We start from the raw sequence: 22,986 nt of genomic DNA, 5'->3' as shown, positions 1-22,986 counted from the left end.
AACAAACACCCCATAAAATATCCAGACCCTGACATTTAATATGTATTTATTTTATTATTTTTTATGTGACAAGAAGGGTTGGCAAGTAGTGTGAAACCTTTCTGTATCATCAGGTTGTGCATCCACTGAAAGTAGCTGGATGGGAAAGGATTCTTCCAGGTCAGTAATATAAGCCTTTTAGCAAGTACCAAGCAAACACGTTTGACTGTTAGGGTGACAAGAAAACATTTGTAGGGTTGACACGTTTGACTGTGAGGGTGACAAGGAAACATTTGTGGGGTTGAGTCAAAAAATTATACTAGAGGGGCATGGTTCCATTTTCTAAATAATACATTCGGAAGTTGATTGAAAATTGATGCCTAGAAAGAAGTCAAGGCTGGGCAAAGCTAAGAAGTATATTAAATAGTAGCTGGAGCTTGTCAAAATCAATCACAAGTTGGATTAAAGCTAGGTTTGATTTTAGACAATTTGGCATTTGTCCAATATACTCTATGCAACAACAAACTGATAAAGTGAATGTAAAGCACATATAAAGGAGGTATGTACACAGCAAAGGGCCTTGGATTATTCCTTGTCTGTAAAAACAAGCTTAAGATCAGACTCCCAATTCCGCTTTATTTTAGAGAAGGAAAACTGTTTTAAATATGGAATACAGTACCTTTACAGAGTTTTGTTTCTGGAACCTGATCAATCTCTTGTTTAGGAGGTGCATGAGTGCAATAAGAAAATATATTTTCTATAGATTTATGAATCTGAAGATATTGGGGGAAAAAAAGGGTTTTGGGAAGATAAAATTATTCTGACAAATAAGAAAAAGTAACAAATGTAGCTTCCTGAAAAAGATCATTCATGTTTTCAATGCCCCTTCTAAACCACAATGCAAGAGATCCATCAAAATTAGATGGTAAAAAGGTGGGATTTTCATATATAGATGACAGGCCTGATGTTAAAAATTAGATGACTTTAATGCAAAGACATCAACAAAGAGAATAATAAAGCATGTAATAAAGCACAGAAACTACATTCCATTTTAGATCTCAGAACCCATGGCATTGTCTGTAATGTGACTGGCTCCAATATTAAATACAATGAATATTTGCCACCCAATAATAGATTTAGAAATAGGAGAGTGCAAAACTGTTGGATAAACGATTTCTGGATTCATATTGGGCCTCTGTTTCAAATAAAATCAGACATCACTTGATCTAAAGTCTTAGCGAATGTTTTTGGTATACTTTGAAACAGGAAAATAAATTTAGGAAGAATAGAATTTCTTTTATAGTATTGAGTCTGCCTGCTAGAGAAAGTGGGAGAGTTGTCCACTTAGGAAGATCTTGTTTTTTCCCCCCCAAAATTGCAAAGGAATTATGCTTAAAGAGGTAAACATACATCCATGTTACTGTTACTCGTAGGTATCAGAAATTATCTGATGCTAATTTAAATGCTAATATTATGTTGGGAGAGCTCTCGCAGAAGAATTTATTGGGAAAAACTCACTCTTATGTAAGTTTAATTTATAAACTGAAACACCACTGAACTGTCTTAGAAGAGGTTATTTAGCTATAGCAAACAAAAGAGGGGACATATGACAACCCTGTCTAGTACTATGGTGAAGAGGGAAATAATCAGAACTAATAGCATTTGTTTTTACAGACGGCGGGACAAAAATGTATCAACTACATTTTTTTTATATAGTGGAACCTTGGGAACGTCCCTGAATACGTATAATTCAGAATACAAATCATCATTCGCCAACATTTTCATATCTGTTTACGTATAAAGATTCAGGATAAGAATAATTTTAAACTAGCGAGCAAAATTTTGAGGGGACGTTGGTTCTTCCATCATGCAACCCGTTCACTTTTACCTCCTCAGAAACTTATTTAGCGTCTTGAATTTATTGTGATAGCACCGTCTAAGCACTGTTTATCACTGTGTCTTTGTTACGTTAATACTACAGTACAGTAGTCATTACTGAACAGTATCGTATACACTTATCATAGTGCATCTCGTGTATTACATTATAACAGTAAATATATTATTTATTGTTGAAAAAGTGACTATAAATAGGTTTTAATCATGTCGCTGAAGGAAAAGAAGCCTGTTATTTAAGGTGGAAGAAAAAAAGAATCCATCACTGTGAAACTAAAGAAGGAGATCATCAAGAAAAAATAACATATAACAGTGATTCCGGTGATAGTTTAACCCACATCATAATGAAAGGAGATTCTCCTTCCAAACAATAATTCTCCTTCTCCTCCACCGAACGTCATCTCCATCATGCCAGCATTCCAGCAATGCTGGAAAGGCACAATAATCCTGGGGCACGAGGAAAGTGAAGTGCCAGTGGCGGACACAGTGGGGCTTGAGGCAAACTGCCTTGGAGGTTAGGAAAGGCTGAACGAAGCATGGAGCGAGCCTCCAGGTGGCTGCCCCAAGCACTTTCTGGCCTCCGCTCTCTGCGGAGGTCTGAGGTGGAGCGACGCCCTTTGCGGAGGTCTGAGGCGGAGCGACGCCCTTTGCGGAGGTCTGAGGCGGAGCAATGCCCTCTGCGGAGGTCTGAGGCCGAGCGACGCCCTCTGCGGAGGTCTGGACCAAGTTGTCAGCAAAACCCAGCAATGAGTCAGCAATGATTGGGCACTCGGCGGGACTCTGGAGCGGAGCGGCACCCTCAGCGGGACTCTGGACAGGTTTGGAGGTGATCTTGGCAAGTCGGAAGGGCAGGGCAATGTTACTAGTCAGACAGGAAGGCTGAGGTTGGGCAGCCCCCCAGCAGAGCTCAGGGGCTGGAGAGACAGTCCTCTCAGGAGGTTATTTAAAACCATTTGGTTTGCCACTGATTGTACATGATGCACCCAAAAATACTCAGCTCACTGCTGGGGGCTGAGATTCAGAATGTCGATCATCTCAGTTGGGTCCCTGAATTGCCGGTCTGGTGGAGCAAGGCCAATGCTTCAAAACATCTGCTGAGTCCATCTTTTGGCCAGATTATTCTGTCAGTGAGCTCATGGGGGTGACTAGATAAGTGAGGACCCAAATGCAGGATGCACACAGGGTTATGAAGAAAACAGGCTTTAATTGAAGTGCAAGCAGAGCAATAGGGCAAAGGCAAAAACAAAGTCCAAAAACAGTCCAGGGTCTAAAACAGAGGCAAACAGGGCAATGCAGTGAAGACAAAAGCAAAAACAAAAACGGTCCAAAAAATCCGATAGCCAGCAAACTGAGCAAAAAGGGCAGAGCAAAACACAAACCAAAAACAGAGGTCAAAACCAAAACAGAGCAGAACAGGGGTCAGGAGCAGGAACAGGTACAGGAGCAGGGAGAATGGCAGGCAATGTCCTCAGGGACTTTGGAAGCCAGTGAGATAATCTAGCCTCGAGCTAAAGTCTTGGTTGTCCTTAAAATACCGGGAGGCGCGTGAAAAATGGCAAGATGGCCACCGACCCAGAAGTGCGCACCGCAGAATCGGAAGTGCGTGCCGTGTGCCCGGAACACTTTTAGATGTTAAGGCACCAATTAAAACAGTTGTATTTCTATTTTAATATAAATATTTTGGGTCGTTCGGAACGCATTATCCCACATTCCATTATTCCTTATGTGGAAATTCGTATTGGTATACACATGTTCCAGGGTTCAAATGGTGTTCCGGAATGAATAAAATTCGTAACCCGAGGTACTGTATATATAAAATAAATAATCCCATAACACAATCGAATGCCTTCTCTGCATCAAGGTTTTAGGCACAAATGAGTCAGTGTAAATTATATTTATCAACTATCTGAGATTCAAAAGCCCTATTTTTGACTTCCTGTTTTAGCGATGTATGAGAGAGCAGCGGTGACAAGGACCTCCCAACCACACTCCTTTCAAACCTATTAAAGCATCTTTTCTCTTTTCATCTAATTGCTTCACAACATAAAATATAGGATCTACACTTAATTCAGAAAAAGAAATAAGCAACTGAAGCAGAAGCAGAGTACTGCACCAACAACACGATCAGGTGCTACCATAGGGGGTAAGCTAGCAATCATGGCATCTAACGATACCGCTAACAGCAAGGATACACCTGTAAAAGACAACACGGACAATTTGTTGATGGGTCAGCTAGTCTCTGAACTGGCAAAACAACGAGCCAGTTTAAAAGAGGACATGGCAAGCTTAATTCAAGATTCAGTCAAGCCGTTGCAAGCCTCTCTTGACACGTTAAGGAAGACAGTAAGCTCGTTTTAACATCGACTCACGTTCACTGAGGTATTAGTTGGTGAAAACTTTGAAAGGCTTGTCGCAGCGGAACGACGATTAAAGCCTTGAAAACACAAAATTCATCTCTTCTTGATGATCTTGAGAACAGATCCAGAAGGGCTTACCTGTGAATTATTAACATTCCGGAAGGCCAAGGCTGCTGAGGCTTTTTGCAGACAACGCATTCATGCGCAAGATTAAAGACTGGCTTTTGCCGTATTAGGCTGCACTGTCTGCAAAGGTAAATAATAATGGTAAAACACTCAGGAATGTGGTAATTTAAAATGCCAAGAAAAGACGTAATTTTTGCTTTTGTTTCTGTTTAATGCCTTGTAATTTAAGCTACACAATTTCAGCTGCACAAACATTATAACAATGCTATGCTGTACTTCATGCATCCTCAAGATGTTTGATTGGTAAAGAATGGATAACCGGGAGCCATGCGAGTTTTAGATGGGGAAACAAGGGAGTATGTTGGGAAGTTTGGTTTTGCATTCTGTTTATCAAAAAATTGCTGGGGAAGTTTGGTTTTATGTTATGTCTTTAGAAGTACTTAACGGTGAGAAAATGTGTATATTGCTGATTGCATCTCTGTGTTGTGTTTGCTGATTAAAATTTATATTAGCACATTAGCCGATTTAGAAAAATTTCCTGGGGGGGTCGGAAGTTAGATTTGTTAGCTGGAATGTTAAAGGCCTAAATAGCCCAGCCAAAAGAGGCAGGATTTTGGCATATTTAAAAAAACTAAAATCTGAAATAATATTTATACAGGAAACCCACCTACGCATTAGTGATCAGTTTAGACCCAGGAAATAATTGGTGGGACAAATCTTTCACTCTAATTTTAATTCTAAAGCAAGGGGCGCTGCCATTTTGATACAGAAAAACATCTAATTTACGGCCTCTGCTTCAATTACTGATCCTCAGGGTAGATAGAGTCTCTGGGAGTTTATATCATGATCCTGTCTTATTAGTTAACGTATATGCCTCCAACTGGGATGATGTGAGGTTTATTAATAAGCTTGTTTCTTTACTGCCAGATCTTAACTCCCATCTCCTGATATTTGGTGGTTACATAAATACTGTTATGGATTCACCTCTCGATCGTTCTAATCCCAGGTCTTTATCCTGTTGGCCCAAGATGGCCCAAGCCTCATCCACATTCTTAGATCAAGTGGGGGCCATTGATCCTTGGTGATTTCTGTTTCCATGCAGAAGAGCATTTCTATTTCTCACAAGTACACCAATTAGATCTCATTTGTAATCTGAGGTACAATGAACGACCTCTGTGGAGACTGAATACGTCCTTGTTATCAGATCCTGCATTCTGTACATTCGTAACTACAGCCATAGATAACTTCTTATTACATAACAGATCAGAATCTATATCAGCATCTACATTGTGGAAAACACTTAAAGTAGTTATCAGGGGAGAAATAATCTCATACACACGTGGACAAAATTGTTGGTACCCTTGTTGGTACCAATGAAAGAAAAACTCACAATGGTCACAGGAAAAACTTTAATCTGACAAAAGTAATAATAAATAAAAATTCTATGAATGTTAACCAATGAAAGTCATACATTGCTTTTCAACCATGCTTCAACGTAATTATTATTTAAAAAAATGAACTCATAGAACAGGCCTAGACAAAATTGATGGTAGCCCTAGAAAAGACTGAAAATAATGTGACCAAAGGGACATGTTAATTCAAGTTGTGTCCACTAATTAGCATCACAGGTGTCTACAATCTTGTAAACAGTCAGTGGGCCTATATATAGGGCTCCAGGTAGTCACTGTGTTGTCTGGTGACATGGTGTGTACCACACTTAACATGGACCAGAGGAAGTGAAGGAAAGAGTTGTCTCAGGAGATTAGAAAGAAAATTATAAACAAGCATGATAAAGGTAAAGGCTATAAGACCATCTCCAAGCAGCTAGATGTTCCTGTGACTACAGTTGCACATATTATTCAGAAATGTAAGATCCATAGGATAGGAGAGTTCGTCTTTTGGCATCGTTGTGTGTTTAAAAATCACAATCGGTGAAGCTTTTCTCCCGACGCCGTGCAGCTCAGAACACAGGTGAAGTGCGTGACGAATGATTCAACTTTTCTGTTGACAGTCCGAGTGAGAGGCAGGTCAAATGTCAGAGGCACCACATCCATATTTATGATGTGTTGCAGGCCGATTCAGTGGGAGCGTGCTCAATATAATATAAAGAGTTTCATTAGTTCACCTTAACCCGTTCAGCAATTTCATTAGTCTAATGTTACGGGGCTTGTTTTTTGAAACTGGGAAAAACCCAGGAAAATCCATAAATTAGCCGCTTTATTGTTTAAGGCGCGGGGTTCAAAGCGTGGGAAAAAAGTAGCGGCTTATAGTCCGGAAAATATGGTACTTACGAAAGCCCTAAATTAAACTCTGAAATGCTGGGATTGTAGATAATGTAGATATGATTCAGTGCAGAAAACCTATTTGGAGAAACACGTATGAATAAAGGAAATTCTAAATGTGAATAATTTAATGCAGAATAAAAAAAACCTGGCCCAAATAAAAAAAAAAACATTTGCAAATAAATTAGCCCCTATTCTTCTTGATATGTTTGACTTTATCCATCGAATCCCTATCCATAGCATTAAGATGCTCAAGGCATTTTACTGGCATTAACAGTAGGGACATAGAAACATAGAGTATCTCTATATGCAGATAATATGCTGTTGTATCTTTCGGATCCGATTGTATGTATTCCACAAGTAGTTAAGATTTTGAACGCAGAAGAACGCAGGCTTGATAGAAAGATGCCTCCAAGATCCAGGGAATGGCGCCCCCCTCCTTTCTGGAGTTTACTCCAGGTATGGCCAGTGCCTTTTTGTACACCAGAATGGGTTACATTCCCAAGGTGCCCTCAGTTGTCCCACGACCAGTAAGGTTACATGCATTCTATCCTCCTCAGTTTCAGGTCCCAGACCAGGAGAAATTATACCGACTGTGTCTGGTACGTGCACTGGACACCTACGTCCACAGGACGGGTCCCTGGAGAAAGTCTGATCAACTGCTCGTCTGCTACGCCCCTCCGAGGAGAGGCCTCCCTGCTAATAATTGTTTTGATGCATAAATATGGTCTCGTTTACCATATTGTTCAGAAAGTAAAAAAAGCCTATTACCCAACGTCTTTATATAAGTCGGACTCAGACATTTCTACACGTAAACAAGCTTTAAGCATTTCCCAAAGTAAGTTTGCTGTCTATAAAAAATAATCAATACCTGTATGATGAGTTGAAGGAAAAAAAGGAAAAGACTGTAAAAGTTGGATTCGGAACAAACAACTTCAAAGGAATTAATTGTTTTAGAAGATTGTGATAAAAGAGTTAATTTGGGAAATGATCTAAAACAGTGTTTAAAACACAATTACAGTCACCTCCTATAATCAGCTGGTAACGGTTCAAGTCTGGGATTTTTGAAAAAACTTTATTTAAAAGTCTGTATTATTTTAGTGAGGTGCATTAACACTTGCCAGGGTAAATTGATTATTATAGAGGGTGCCTGAGATGATCACATTTAATTCAATTCAAGCAATTCGATTCTGTAGCGCTTTTCACAATGGACACTGTCCTAAACAGCTTTACAGAATTATAGACCAAATATTTTTGTGAACAATGTGTATTTATCCCCTCACATACAGTACCTAACACTGGGATCTAAAATAACATTATAAATAACATGAAAACATTTAAGAGAGTATTCTTATTAATTAAGATGGCAGTACCTCAAACTTTACAATAAAATTCTAAATGGAAAACCAACCCCACCTATTAACTTAATTAAAAGCCCATTAAAAAGAAACCCATTAAAAGCAAGCTTTTATGGCACAATTTGATGCCAGAAAAACATATATTGGCTTTTACCTTGTTTAAGTTAGAAAATACTTTTACACTTTTCACTTTATTGTTTAAGCCTTTGATGTACTAACTAAAAATAATCTAATAAAAACCCTGCCCCAGAAGGCTACCCAATAGATTTTTTGCAACTAAAAAAATTTGCAACTAAATTAGCCCCTATTCTTCTTGATATAAAAAAAAAAAAACAGTCAAATACCAAATGGTTGAAATTGAACAAAACAAAAACATAAACAACCAATTTCCCCTCCACGTGTCCAGAACGTACATAGGATCGAACATCCATAACGTTAATAAACCTAACACCTGGTTCTTTCAACTTTGGCTGTTTTTTCAGCAGTGCTCCGTGAACAGAAATATGATTGAGAGAATTTTATCAGCAGTACATTATACATGACTAACTTAACATGGTCTCACCCAACTATTATAAAGCAAGTTTTGTAAACTTCAAGTGATCAATGCTAGACAAACTGCCAAATTGTGGATTATATTCACTCTATACACAGTCACTTAATTTACAGTATGAGGAATGTCAGGTACATGCTAAAGCATTTTAAACATTCAAGGGTTTTCAGTTAATGTTCACAACAAATTTCATAATTCTGACCATGATATTGTTATTGATGCTATGTGATTTTATGCATTGCGCTACTGCCATAATAATAATAATAATAATAATAATAATAATAATAATAATAATGCCATAAGGTAAAGATGTATATGTGATATATTTTGTATTGTGTTTACCTCAATCAGGATGGCTCCTTCATGGTTAGGTGCAGCACGGCCCAGAATGCAGCACAACCTTTCACTTTAGTTGTTCTTTTCAATCATAAAGTCTACAACATTCCTGTTCGCTTTCTGAAGGACTCCAGCAGCTATGCCCTGGGCAAAGAGGGAAAGAAATGTGAGGAGGTAAAGTTTAAAAATAATTGATTTGTAATTTGTAGAATGTATTTTATTATGATGCACTGTTCTTTTTCCTAGTTTATACAAATTATAAAAAAAAGTGCAGCATATTAAACTAAATTCTTTTCGTCATTTTTTGTCTGTATCAGCTTTTTAGCAGTCTGCAGGAGATGATTACTCACCACAAGGATAACCCCCTTTTGCTCATTGACAGCAAGAGTCAGGCTAAACAAACAACATATCTCACACACCCTGTACACTTGTAACAAACCAAAATACATGCAGACATGTATACCATAATCAGTTAGGATCAGTAGTTGATAACCAGTAGGATATATATATATATATATATATATATATATATATATATATATATATATATATATATATATATATATATATATAATATTAATACATTTATATATAATAGTTTATTCCATTTAATCCAGTAAGTTTAAATCCATTTATCTTTTCTTTTACGGTGCAGAATTTAACAGAGATTATACTGCAATTATTTAGTGATTTTTCAAAGGTGTCTAGTTCCCAAATGCTTCTAATGCTCTTCTTTAATTAAGGTTTATATTAGGGTCTTTTTTTTAGCAGCAAATTCATTATTAAGAATTGCAAATTCCAATCTGTGCAAGTCTTGGTGTGTGTCTGGACCGGGTAATAGTGGCACATGTATCTGCATGTCAGCAGTCATTCACACTAAGGACAGACTCACAGTCCCTCAAAGCCCTGTTAAAATTGTTGCTAACTGGCAAAAGGAATTTAAATTTTAACCAAGGAAGCAAACAATAGAACATCTCTAATTAGTTGGTCATAAAACAAAATACCTCAATTTGCCGACTCATGAAAGCAACAGCAATGATAGCTGGGGTTGCATTATTCCTCTGGAAAAATAGACCCTTGCTATTTTAAGCAATAAGGCAATAATTTCTCTCTGACCAGGATTCTGTGGACAAGCATAGAGTAAACAGAACAGTCTTGACCATATGGCCATCACAAAATATAAGAAACCTGCTTTAAAACCCATATATGCTTTTCATGATTTTTTTAATGTTTAATTGTTTGTTTGTTTTAGGCTTTCATTTCAAAGTACTTTTTTAGACATACATTGAAACTGCATAATTATCAATAAGAACTGGAAATATTAAAGTTTGCTAAAACATTTGACTGTTGTATATGCTAATATTCTTCAAAATAATAAACTAATAATAATAATAATCTTTCAGCTATTATTTAATATTTTAACCTATGCACCACTATAATGCCTTTATTACTTATTTTATCATGCAGTATTATTATTGTTTATGGTTTGTGTGACTGCATCCTGAACATATCTCACACACCCTGTACACTTGTAACAAACCAAAATACATGCAGACATGTATACCATAATCAGTTAGGATCAGTAGTTGATAACCAGTAGGATATATATATATATATATATATATATATATATATATATATATATATATATATATATATATATATATATATATATATATAATATTAATACATTTATATATAATAGTTTATTCCATTTAATCCAGTAAGTTTAAATCCATTTATCTTTTCTTTTACAGTGCAGAATTTAACAGAGATTATACTGCAATTATTTAGTGATTTTTCAGAGGTGTCTAGTTCCCAAATGCTTCTAATGCTCTTCTTTAATTAAGGTTTATATTAGGGTCTTTTTTTTAGCAGCAAATTCATTATTAAGAATTGCAAATTCCAATCTGTGCAAGTCTTGGTGTGTGTCTGGACCGGGTAATAGTGGCACATGTATCTGCATGTCAGCAGTCATTCACACTAAGGACAGACTCACAGTCCCTCAAAGCCCTGTTAAAATTGTTGCTAACTGGCAAAAGGAATTTAAATTTTAACCAAGGAAGCAAACAATAGAACATCTCTAATTAGTTGGTCATAAAACAAAATACCTCAATTTGCCGACTCATGAAAGCAACAGCAATGATAGCTGGGGTTGCATTATTCCTCTGGAAAAATAGACCCTTGCTATTTTAAGCAATAAGGCAATAATTTCTCTCTGACCAGGATTCTGTGGACAAGCATAGAGTAAACAGAACAGTCTTGACCATATGGCCATCACAAAATATAAGAAACCTGCTTTAAAACCCATATATGCTTTTCATGATTTTTTTAATGTTTAATTGTTTGTTTGTTTTAGGCTTTCATTTCAAAGTACTTTTTTAGACATACATTGAAACTGCATAATTATCAATAAGAACTGGAAATATTAAAGTTTGCTAAAACATTTGACTGTTGTATATGCTAATATTCTTCAAAATAATAAACTAATAATAATAATAATCTTTCAGCTATTATTTAATATTTTAACCTATGCACCACTATAATGCCTTTATTACTTATTTTATCATGCAGTATTATTATTGTTTATGGTTTGTGTGACTGCATCCTGAACATATCTCACACACCCTGTACACTTGTAACAAACCAAAATACATGCAGACATGTATACCATAATCAGTTAGGATCAGTAGTTGATAACCAGTAGGATATATATATATATATTTTATATATAATTTATCTTTTCTTTTACAGTGCAGAATTTAACAGAGATTATACTGCAATTATTTAGTGATTTTTCAGAGGTGTCTAGTTCCCAAATGCTTCTAATGCTCTTCTTTAATTAAGGTTTATATTAGGGTCTTTTTTTTAGCAGCAAATTCATTATTAAGAATTGCAAATTCCAATCTGTGCAAGTCTTGGTGTGTGTCTGGACCGGGTAATAGTGGCACATGTATCTGCATGTCAGCAGTCATAGCCCGAGCGACGCCCTCATCAGAGATCAGAGGCTGAGCGACGCCCTCATCAAAGATCAGAGGCTGAGCGACGCCCTCATCAAAGATCAGAGGCTGAGCGACGCCCTCGGCAAAGATCAGAGGCCTAGCGACGCCCTCGGCGGAGAACAGAGGCCGAGCGACACCCTCCTCGAAGATCAGAAGCAGAGCAATGCCCTTGGTGGTGGTCAAAGGCGCTCTGCGGAACACTGGAGCAAGCGATGTGCTTGGCGGAACACTGGAGCAGAGTGGCCGTAATACACTATCGTATTATATGTAGTTTTCTTCCTTGATAGATACCCTTATCTGAGTCTTTTCTCCAATTTTTTATTTTTTTTATGTTGAATATTAAACTCGAAAGTTTTAAGTTTAAAATTTCTAGTTTTAAACTCAGAAATTCCCTGCCCCTCCCCTTTCAGTGTTTTTTTTTTTTTTTTAGCCCAAAGTGCCCCTAATACAGTGTTGTATGTTCGGTATGTGTAATTGATAGTGGAAAAGAGGAATGTTATGGTCCCATTATTTTATCCACTATGCCAAAGTCAAACAGACAGATTATCATGGCTGCGGATACACTCGAAAACCTGTCTAAATCATTAGTCATTGGATCATGCACTTTTGGAAAGAGCCCCAACAAGAAAGTTTAAATTATCCGCACCTATTATTACACACCTCAACAATGGAACTGAAACAAACGGACATTTAGTGTCAGTGGTTTCCTTTTTAAGTCTGGTTCCACTCAAAGTTTTTTTCTCATGCTATTTCATGGAGTTTTTCCTTGCTACAGTCATCACTGGCTTGCCCTTAAGGTATAAACAATCTGAGACAATGTTCATAGTAAAAAGCATGTTACAAATAAAATCAACTGCGGTCAGTCTGCGCTGCCAAGAATCTCGCCACTTGAAACACCCCCAAGGAGAATAAAAAGTCTCATAAAAGTTTGGACAGGGCCATATTTTAAATTCATGAAAGGTCTAGACTGCAGACAGGACTACAAAGCCATGCTGCTGTTATAGATGCAGTATGCAGGTCATATGATTGTCTTGCTGAAATAAGATATACCTTTATTCGTCCCACAGTGAGGAAATTTGCAAGACCTTTTTGTCTTGGATAGAAGCATATGTGTCAGGGTGTGGGTAGTTGGGCCCAAATGCAGGACTGGTGGATGGCGCGAGTCCGAAAACCGTAAGATCCAGAACCAAGGGATCCAAGAGGGAGAAACGATGGGCAGGAAGGTCGCAAACGGACAGAAGGCAGATGGAGATACCTAGAAGGCAGCAGAATTCTTTCCAAAAGTTAGCAGTAAATTGAAGGCCGGTAACAAAATCTGGGCTATGTGGGACCAACTGCCGAACATTTTTCCTTGATAGTTGTCACGCGGCGAACACGGAGGCGAAGACAGAAGTAGAAGCCGATGTCTTTATTAAATAAAGAAGGCAGAGCCAAAACAAAACACCCGCAGAGCGGGATAAAACCGGCAAAAAGGCAGTTCTTAGTGTGATATCCGCGGTAAAGCGTAGAGGAAGCGCAACGCGGAGGCAGCGACGGAGAGACGTCGGAAATACGAGGTGCGCTGGGGAAGGAAGCCGTCACCGTAGGGAACGCGAGGAATCCGGGATCAGAAGGTGCGTAGCGGGAAAGGCTGACGCGGAGAAACACCACCGGGAACCTGCACAGACACACACACGAGCATAACGACGTACATGTAATAACCGACAGCAAGTGTGTGTGAGGCTTTTATAGGTGGTGTAGAATTAATCCCAGGTGTTCGGGATGAGCCCGATTGCACTGAGCCTCGTGCGGGCGGGGCATGCACGAGAACCAGAGCGAGGTGCGTCGGGGAATCCCGGGATATGACAGCCTCCGAAGGGGGCGTGGCAGGGGGATTCCTGACAAAAGTGGGCCACCAAAACTGTTGCTGCAGGAAGGTCAAGGTGGGAGGGGTACCCGGCAGAAAAGTCAAAAGCTGTGGCACCACTGGAAGACTTTTTGCTCTGCTTTTCCCTCTTCTCTTCAACTTGGGAACCCGGCCAGAACACGGCATCCGGTTTGTCATTTTTAGAGCCCGGATGGTAGTACAGGGTAAAGCGAAAACATCCAAAAGCCCCCACCTGGCTGGCTGGGGGTTGGGAGGCTTGGCTGCTTGTAAGTACTCTCGGATCAGGAGATGGACCACCCTCCCCTCAGAGCGAAACTCTTTCATCCAACGGTCCTCAGAAAACACATGATAGGAGGCAAAGATTGAGGACTGCCGTTCCTATTCTGCCATTGCCCACTGTTTCGCCTTGGCCGAGAGTAAGAAGATCATAGGCCAAATTGGTGAGTTCCTCCTAAAAAGATAATGGAAGCTTTCACAGTTCTATAGGAATGACCTGCACTCCTCCAGTTGTCCCACAAAGTGCTCAGAGGTCAGGAGATGAACCTCACACTGAAGTGCTGGTGGCCGGATGGGCGCCGAGTTTCTTATCTGTGGGTCAAGTGGATTGCTTGAGCTGTAGGGTTTTTTTTCACGCTGAATTGCCAATTCATGTTTTGTATTTGCCAGTTCCTGTATCTGGTGGTGACTGGAGGTGGTAATCTGCACCAAAGAGGAAAGTTGAGTCCGGAGATCGTCCGCTTGGTCTATGTCTGGCCAGATTGTACTGTCAGGGTGCGGGTAATTGGACCTAAATGCAGGATGCCAGCAAAGTATACAGTGAGGAAAATAGGTATTTGAACACCCTGCTATTTTGCAAGTTCTCCCACTCAGAAATCATGGAGGGGTCTGAAATTGTCATCGTAGGTGCATATCCACTGTGAGAGACATAATCTAAAAAAAAAAATCCAGAAATCACAATATATGATTTTGAAACTATTTATTTGTATAATACAGCTGCAAATAAGTATTTGAACACTTGTCTATCAGCTAGAATTCTGACCCTCAAAGACCTGTTAGTCTGCCTTTAAAATGTCCACCTCCACTACATTTATTATCCTAAATGGATTAGATGCACCTGTTTGAGGTTGTTAGCTGCATAAAGACACCTGTCCACCCCATACAATCAGTAAGAATCCAACTACTAACATGGCCTAGACCAAAAAGCTGTCCAAAGACACTAGAGACAAAATTGTACACCTCCACAAGGCTGGAAAGGGCTACGGGGAAATTGCCAAGCAGCTTGGTGAAAAAAGGTCCACTGTTGGAGCAATCATTAGAAAATGGAAGAAGCTAAATATGACTGTCAATCTCCCTCGGACTGGGGCTCCATGCAAGATCTCACCTCGTGGGGTCTCAATGATCCTAAGGAAGGTGAGAAATCAGCCCAGAACTACACGGGAGGAGCTGGTCAATGAACTGAAAAGAGCTGGGACCACCGTTTCCAAGGTTACTGTTGGTAATACACTAAGACGTCATGGTTTGAAATCATGCATGGCACGGAAGGTTCCCCTGCTTAAACCAGCACATGTCCAGGCACGTCTTAAGTTTGCCAATGACCATTTGGATGATCCAGAGGAGTCATGGGAGAAAGTCATGTGGTCAGATGAGACCAAAATATAACTTTTGGGTCATAATTCCACTAAACGTGTTTGGAGGAAGAAGATTGATGAGTACCATCCCAAGAACACCATCCCTACTGTGAAGCATGGGGGTGGTAGCATCATGCTTTGGGGGTCTTTTTCTGCGCATGGGACAGGGCGCCTGCACTGTATTAAGGAGAGGATGACTGGGGCCATGTATTGCGAGATTTTGGGGAACAACCTCCTTCCCTCAGTTAGAGCATTGAAGATGGGTTCGAGGCTGGGTCTTCCAACATGACAGTGACCCGAAGCACACAGGCAGGATAACCAAGGAGTGGCTCTGTAAGAAGCATATCAAGGTTCTGGCGTGGCCTAGCCAGTTTTCAGACCTAAACCCAATAGAGAATCTTTGGAGGGAGCTCAAACTCCGTGTTTCTCAGCGACAGACCATAAACCTGACTGATCTAGAGAAGATCTGTGTGGAGGAGTGGGCCAAAATCCCTCCTGCAGTGTGTGCAAACCTGGTGAAAAACTACAGGAAACGTTTGACCTCTGTAATTGCAAACAAAGGCTACTGAACCAAATATTAACAATGACTTTCTCAGGTGTTCAAATACTTATTTGCAGCTGTATCATACAAATAAATAGTAAAAAAATCATATTGTGATTTCTGGATTTTTTTTTTTTTTAGATTATGTCTCTCACAGTGGACATGCACCTACGATGACAATTTCAGACCCCTCCATGATTTCTAAGTGGGAGAACTTGCAAAATAGCAGGGTGTTCAAATACTTATTTTCCTCACTGTATACTTTGCTGCCATCCTGCATTTAGGTCCAATTACCCGCACCCTGACAGTACAATCTGGCCAGACAAAACAATGTGGTATTTATAGATAATTGAAGCAATTTGGAGGGCAAGGCTGGCCTGTTAACAGTGAACAGCTAACAATGAACATTGTCTCAAAGCAGCTTTACACAGATAATGTGGTGATAAAAAATAAATGTGTTCTTTATAAGTGTAAGTTTGTCCCTGATGAGCAAGCCTGTGGCAAGGAAAAACTCCCCTAGATGGCATAAAAAAGAAACCTTGAGAGGAACCAGACTCTAGAGGAAACCCATCCTCATCTGGGTTTCACCGAATGTCCATTTATTGCAGATATACAATGTTGCAGGGTACAGTGATGGTGATCAGAAACAAACTGTAGTCCTGAGTCTGTTGACATTAACTACAGTACAAAATCCATCTTCAAAGCTCCCGTTCTTACTCCGGAATTTCATGGAATCACCTAAAGCGTTGATGAAAAACTGTCCCCAGTTGCACAGAGGAGGTGGGGGTGGGGGGGGTGGACAGGAAGAGAAGGATATAGGTTATTATGTGTCTTTATTGTTGTATAAAAGTTAATGTCACTGTGCAGTTTGGACTCCGGCAAGACTCACTATGGCAGCATAGCTAAAAGGGAGAACCAAAAGGTAAAACCGACATGAGGGATCTCTGGGATAAGAAACGTCCCACCATACCACCATCAACAAACCTGAGTGAACGTGTGAAAGTGAGGGGACAACAGCATACAAATATCCCAGTTCACCAAACACTCTATATCCATGATCCAGATCTGCGCCTTTACCTAAGAAAAAATCTACTGATAAAAGGCTTGAATAAATAAATACGTTTTTAACCTCGACTTGAACACTGAGACTGTGTCTGAGTTCCGAACACTGATTGGAAGGTTGTTCCATAACTGTGGGGCTTTATAAGAGAAAGTCTTCATTATTTGAGGTACCAACAAATAGCCTGCCGCTTTTGATCTAAATAGGCTTGGAGGATCATACTGGTACAGAAGTTCATTCAGATACTGAGGTGCGAGACCGTTAAGTGCTTTATACGTCAGTAGTAGTATTTTATAATCAATGAGAGATTTGATTGGGAGCCAGTGTAGACTGAATAAAACAGGGGTGATGTGGTCATATTTTCTAGATGTAGTGAGGACTCTTGCTGCTGCATGCTGAGCTAACTGAAGCTTATTTATGCACTTACTCGAACACCCAGACAGTAAGTGTTACAGTAGTCTAATCTAGATGTAACAGAAGCATGAACTAGTTTTTCTGCATCCTGTAACAACATCATATTTCTAATTTTAGCAATATTTCTAAAGTGAAAGAAGGCAATCCTGGTAATATTATTCATGTGAGCCTCAAAGGAAAGACTAGGGTCAATAATAACACCAAGGTCTTTGACAGCCGACTCTACCTCAGAGAGTGTGGAGAACTCACCATTTACATCAACAAACTGATAGCGATCAGTCAAATAAGACCTGAGCCAAGAGAGAGCTGTTCCCTTTATTCCAACAATGTTCTCAAGTCTAGCAAACAAAAAATGGTGTCAAAAGCTGCACTAAGGTCGAGCAAAACAAGTAAAGAGACAAAACCCTGATCAAAGGCCAATAGCATTTCATTTACCACCTTAACTAGCACCGTCTCTGGCCTAAATCCTTACTGATACATTTAAAAAATGTTATTCATAAGTAGATGTGAGCAGAACTGCTGTGCTACAACCTTTTCTAAAATTTTGGATATAAAGTGGAGATTTGATATTGGCCTGTAGTTGGACAGCTGACATGGGTCAAGGTCAGGTTTCTTAATTAGGGGTTTGATAACTGCCAGTTTGAAGGATTTTGGTACATAGCCATTGCTAATGGAAGAGTTTATTATTTTTAAAACAGGCTTAATTACCTCTGGAATTATCTGTTTGAGGAAACTTGTAGGCAAGGGATCGAGAATGCAGGTTGATGATTTTCAAGCCAAGAGTCAAGAAGCTTTTATTGCTATTTCAACCATATATAGCTGATGCAGTACACAGTGAAATGAAACAACGTTCCTTCAGAACCCTGATGCTACATAAAACAACATAAAACAACAATCACAGTAACAGAAAACACAGGGCCAAGGACTAGTAAGAAAAGTCCTTGCCACATAAAGTGCATGTGTGCAACCTGGTGCAAACAGTGCAAAAGACAACACAGGACAGTGCAAGACAATACACAAAACACAAAATAGCTCCACCATTAAACCTGTCATAACAAAATAAAGTGAACAGTAGCAGAAAAATGCAAACAGAATATTGTAAACGTAATATTGTGCAAATGACCAAATAGCAGCAATCAAGATAAAGTAAACAGTAGCAAAAAATTTTGACAGAATATTGTGCAAAAGAACAAATAGCAGCAATAGCAGCAAAATGTGCAAAAACGGCATGTAAACATTTTGCGGTAATTATTAGTGTGAGGTGGAATGATTTTGATGAGGAAATTAATAAAATTAACTCATGAATAGGAGTAAAGCTTTGTAATTGATGGTCTGTTATAATTACACTGCTGTCTATAGGGTTAAAATAAAATAAAATATAAAAAATAAAATAGTTTGGATTTATATTAATCGTCTGGATTTCTTGCCTGATGTTTTCAACTTTATTATTAAAAAAGTTCATGAAATCATTACTACTTTTATTTCCTGTTAATTTTGCTACTTTGCTGAATAAAAATCTAGGATTATGCTTGTTATTTTCTATGAGGGTGGAGAAATATGCTGATCTAGCAGCACTAAGAGATTTTCTATAATTTAGGAGGCTCTCCTTCCATGCTATTTGAAATACTGTAAATTTTGTTTGACGCCATTTACGTTCTTATTTACAAGTGGTCTGTTTTAAGGTGCGTGTATGATCATTATACCACTGTGCTAATTTTTTCTCCCTGATCATTTTGGTCTTAAGGGGAGCTACATTATCTAGAGTATAACATAACGTTGATTCTAAGTATTCAGTGGCCCAGTCAAGCTCTGCGGGGTCAGACGGATATCTATTTAATATTGAATTTCTGGAAGATTATTGATAAAACGCGTTGCTATAGCTGGCATGAATGTACCGTAATTTCCAGAATATTAAGCGCACCCAAATATAAGCCGCACCCTCTGAATTTTACAAAGAATTTTTTTTTAACATATGTAAATAAGCCACACCTGTATATAAGCCGCACTGAAATTAATGAACTTTACACAGGCTTTAATGAAGACAGTGTCTTTTACATGGCTTGTATCTAAACAGTAGCCTACCAAGAAAGTCATTGTTCACTGTCTTCCTCCTTCCTTTCACAACAATTTCTCTCGAGAGTTTTTCTTTTGACATTGCCGTGCGTTTAAAAATCACCATCGGTGAAGCCATTTCTCCAGATGCCGTGAAGTGCGTTTTTTTCATGCCCGGTTGTTTTCAGCGTGATAAATTTCCTGTTGACAGTCCGAGTGAGCGGCAGGTCAAACGTCAGAGGAACCTCATCCATATTTATGATGTGGTGCGGCCCGATTCTGTGGAAGCGCTTCTGATTTAATATAAAGAGTTTCATTGGTTCACCTGAACCCGTTCGGCAATTTCATTGGTCTAATGTTTTGGGGCTCAGTTTTTTGGCTTGAAGCTTGTGAAACGGAAAAAAACTCAGGAAAAATCCATATATTAGCCGCTTCATTGTTTAAGCCGTGGGGTTCAAAGCATGGGGAAAAAAGTAGCGGCTTATAGTCCGGAAAATACAATACGCTTAACACGGTAACGTGGTGAGGTACTAATGCAATGACTGAGGCATATTTTAAAAGAGATGAGATAATGGTCTGAAATAGCTTCAGACTGTGGAATTATGACAAAATTTTTTTTTTTAATCCAAATGTTAAGAACAAATCAAGAGTGTGTCCACCACTGAGTGGCCCTATAATATTCTGATTAATTCCGACTGAATCTAAAATGGACACAACTGCTGCTCTTAAGGAGTCTTCCTGATTATCAAAATGAATATTAAAGTCACCAACAATTAATGCTTTGTCTAAAGAAGTAGCTAAATTTGTGATGAAATCTGCAAATTCTATGAGGGCCCTGGGGGTCTATAAATAATAATTAATGGAATTGGCTGCATGGACCTGCTTTTGGACAATGAATATTTTATGTTTGAAGAACTTCAAATGTTTTACATTTTGTGTTTAGTTTTTTTGGTGACGCTTAGATTATTATTATTATAAATAGCTGTGACACCGCCTCCTCTGCCATTTAGACGGGTTGGTGTATGTAACTATACCCAGGAGGACTTCCAAATATTCATTTGGTTTAATCCACATTTCTGTCAAACACATTATTTTAAACTTCTGGTCGGTAATAATTTCATTTATAGTAAGCGCTTTTGACGCGAGAGATCTAATATTCAACAATCCTATCTTTAGATCAGAGGTGCTGGGTGTGCGTTCCGTCCTATTTAATTTCATGTTAATCAGGTTACTTGAACAGATTTTCTAAGAATTTGGTTTTGCTCGGGGGACAGACAGTCTCAATTTGGTAATAATCTGATATTCTTATACCATTGTTGGTGTAGTGAGGGATTAAAAATTTTTAGTATTTGTCCAGGTGCAATATCACTCGATATGACACGGGCTGGGTAGGAATTTTTCCTTGCTCTGTTTTTTCACCGACCCCTGTGACAGAACTAGGTTTGGGAAAGAGCAAAATAAGTTATTGTCTTTTGGTTCCTTATTACAAGGTAGTGGTTAACATAGTTTGTTACTAGGGTATGATTTGTTATCCTATTGTAGCCTATTGTTAGCCTATCCGAGAATGTGACTTCACATTTCTGTATACTCTCACAATTAATAGTTATATAGTACGTATAGTATCTTTAATATGTAGTATCTGAAATATGTAGTATCTGTATTTGAATTTATTCTGTACTGCTGGAAGCAGACCAGATGTTTTTCTTTAAGCCAAATGTATGAAAGGCTATAGTGTTCATCGTAAGAGCCATGACTGGGAAAATGAGAAGGGCTGTCGTCCTTAAATCAGTATGAGCCGAAGTATAGAATATGATCCAGGATGCATGTCCTTTTGGGAGACGACCGCTGACCCGTTCATTAGATAATTAAGATGAATGATCTGGGAAAGGGAGCTCAGATACATCTGGGATACATTTAGTCTGGACAAAGACAGACTTTGCTTTGTGTTAAACATTGTTGCGAAATGAGATCATATGCATCTGCTATACATTAAGAGTCGGACCCAGAGATCGGGCAAACTATTTAACATGTCTGGAGTCATGAATCAGGAGTCGTCCATTCGTTCATACGGCGGCTCCGAGCTGATCCAGGAGGCTCGTGAAGATGCTGAATTTCTGTGTTAAATAAAAACTTAAAAAAAATCTTTGTCTGCGAAGATTCATTCCAAGAAACAGCTACACTCCATCAAGACAAGTAATATACATCATTTCCTGGCGTCACGAATCCTGGGCGTGTTGTGGCCTTCAGCTTCGCGGATCTGCTCCATCGTCTGCTCCCGAATCTGTCCGGCCGGCTGAAACGGTGAGCTTTCGCCCCCTGGGGTGATTCTGTTTTTCTGTGGCTGGGTCGCAACGTTTAAAGGGCCTGTGTGTGGGTTTTGTGTTGTGGCTGTTTCTGGGAGTTTCTTTGTTCTAAATTTTTTTGCACTGCTGGGCAGCGCAAAAGGGGGGATTGACTGTAATAATGTTTTAAGGAAAATAAAACGTTGAAATACAATAGAAAAGAAGTGAAGTAAAAAAAGTTTAAGAGATAAAAGGAACAGGAATAAAAAGAGAAGTGAAGAAAATAAGAGTTGAAGCTGAAGAGAAAAAGTATAAAGGTGAATGCTTTTGAGAAACAGAAGAAATATGGTAAAATAGTTGAAGGAAGAATAAGGTTTAAAGAAAAGAAGCCGTAAGATTTGGATAAAAACCCTCAGGGAGGTGACATTAGGTTGAATTTCAGGTCAGTTTTAACAAACTGGATGATGCAGAATTAAAATTTAATTGAAGGTCCCACTCGGACATTAGTTGACGAACTATGTAATGAAGCAGCCTCTCATTTGAATTTCTGCATCTCAAGAGGTAGCATAAATTTAATAAAGGAAGGAAAATAATGAAGAGAAAATAAATAGGAAAAAGGTGCGGCAAAATAGCATGCTATAAGTTTGTATGACTGAGTCGACTATAGTGTATGTGAAATTTAAGTGTTGTGTATGTATTTACTGCGAGTTTTTGATTAAAGAGAGTGTAGTATCTTAAATGTATAGTATCTTAAATGTGTAATATCAAAAGGCCTAAATTCATGTTATTCTGCAATAGTGACATTCCTGGAGAGGCCAAAGTTAATTACTGAACCGCCTGGACAGATGGTTCTCTGTAAGCAAAAGTGTAGGAGTAGACTTTAAATGTTATCTCAAGGCTGGTGGAAGATTGGTCTAGGATGTATATCTTCTTGGGAGGCGACCCCTGACCCGTTCACCATATACTTCGAGGTACAGGAAAACGGGATGCGCTTTATGTTTTATGATCTGGGAATGTGAGCCCTGGAAACATCTGGACATTTCAGGCTTCTCTTTACGTTCAACATTATTGCACAGTAAGCTCATATGCATCTCATTTACATTAAGAGGTGGACCCAGGAAACGGGCAAGCATTTAATGTGTGTGTAAGCATGAATCTGGAGTCAGACTTTGAATCAGAGCGTGCTGACTCCAGGCTTGACCGGAAGGCCTGTAAAGATGCTATATTTCTGTGCTGAATAAAAATCATTATTTACACGA

At 38.8% G+C, this 22,986-nt stretch overlaps 1 protein-coding gene across 4 annotated transcripts in view; it reads left to right on the top strand.

Moving 5' to 3' along the window:
- LOC310733348 (SH2 domain-containing protein 6) overlaps positions 1-9,371 on the top strand; it is a 135,095-nt gene extending 125,724 nt beyond the window's left edge. For all 4 annotated transcript variants that reach the window (XM_083554565.1, XM_083554563.1, XM_083554564.1 and 1 more), the window contains exons 18-19: positions 8,897-9,055; positions 9,199-9,371. In XM_083554565.1, coding sequence (XP_083410691.1) covers positions 8,897-9,055; positions 9,199-9,315 — 276 coding nt within the window. In that variant the 3' untranslated portion in view covers positions 9,316-9,371. The remainder of the gene's footprint in view (positions 1-8,896; positions 9,056-9,198) is intronic.
- The last annotated feature ends 13,615 nt before the right edge of the window (positions 9,372-22,986 follow it).

The sequence above is a fragment of the Silurus aristotelis genome (assembly GCF_946808225.1).
Source record: "Silurus aristotelis genome assembly, chromosome: 11".
Taxonomy (NCBI): Eukaryota; Metazoa; Chordata; class Actinopteri; order Siluriformes; family Siluridae; genus Silurus; species Silurus aristotelis.
The sequence above is the reverse complement of the archived record's forward strand: the minus strand, read 5'-3'. Positions and strand labels throughout refer to the sequence as shown.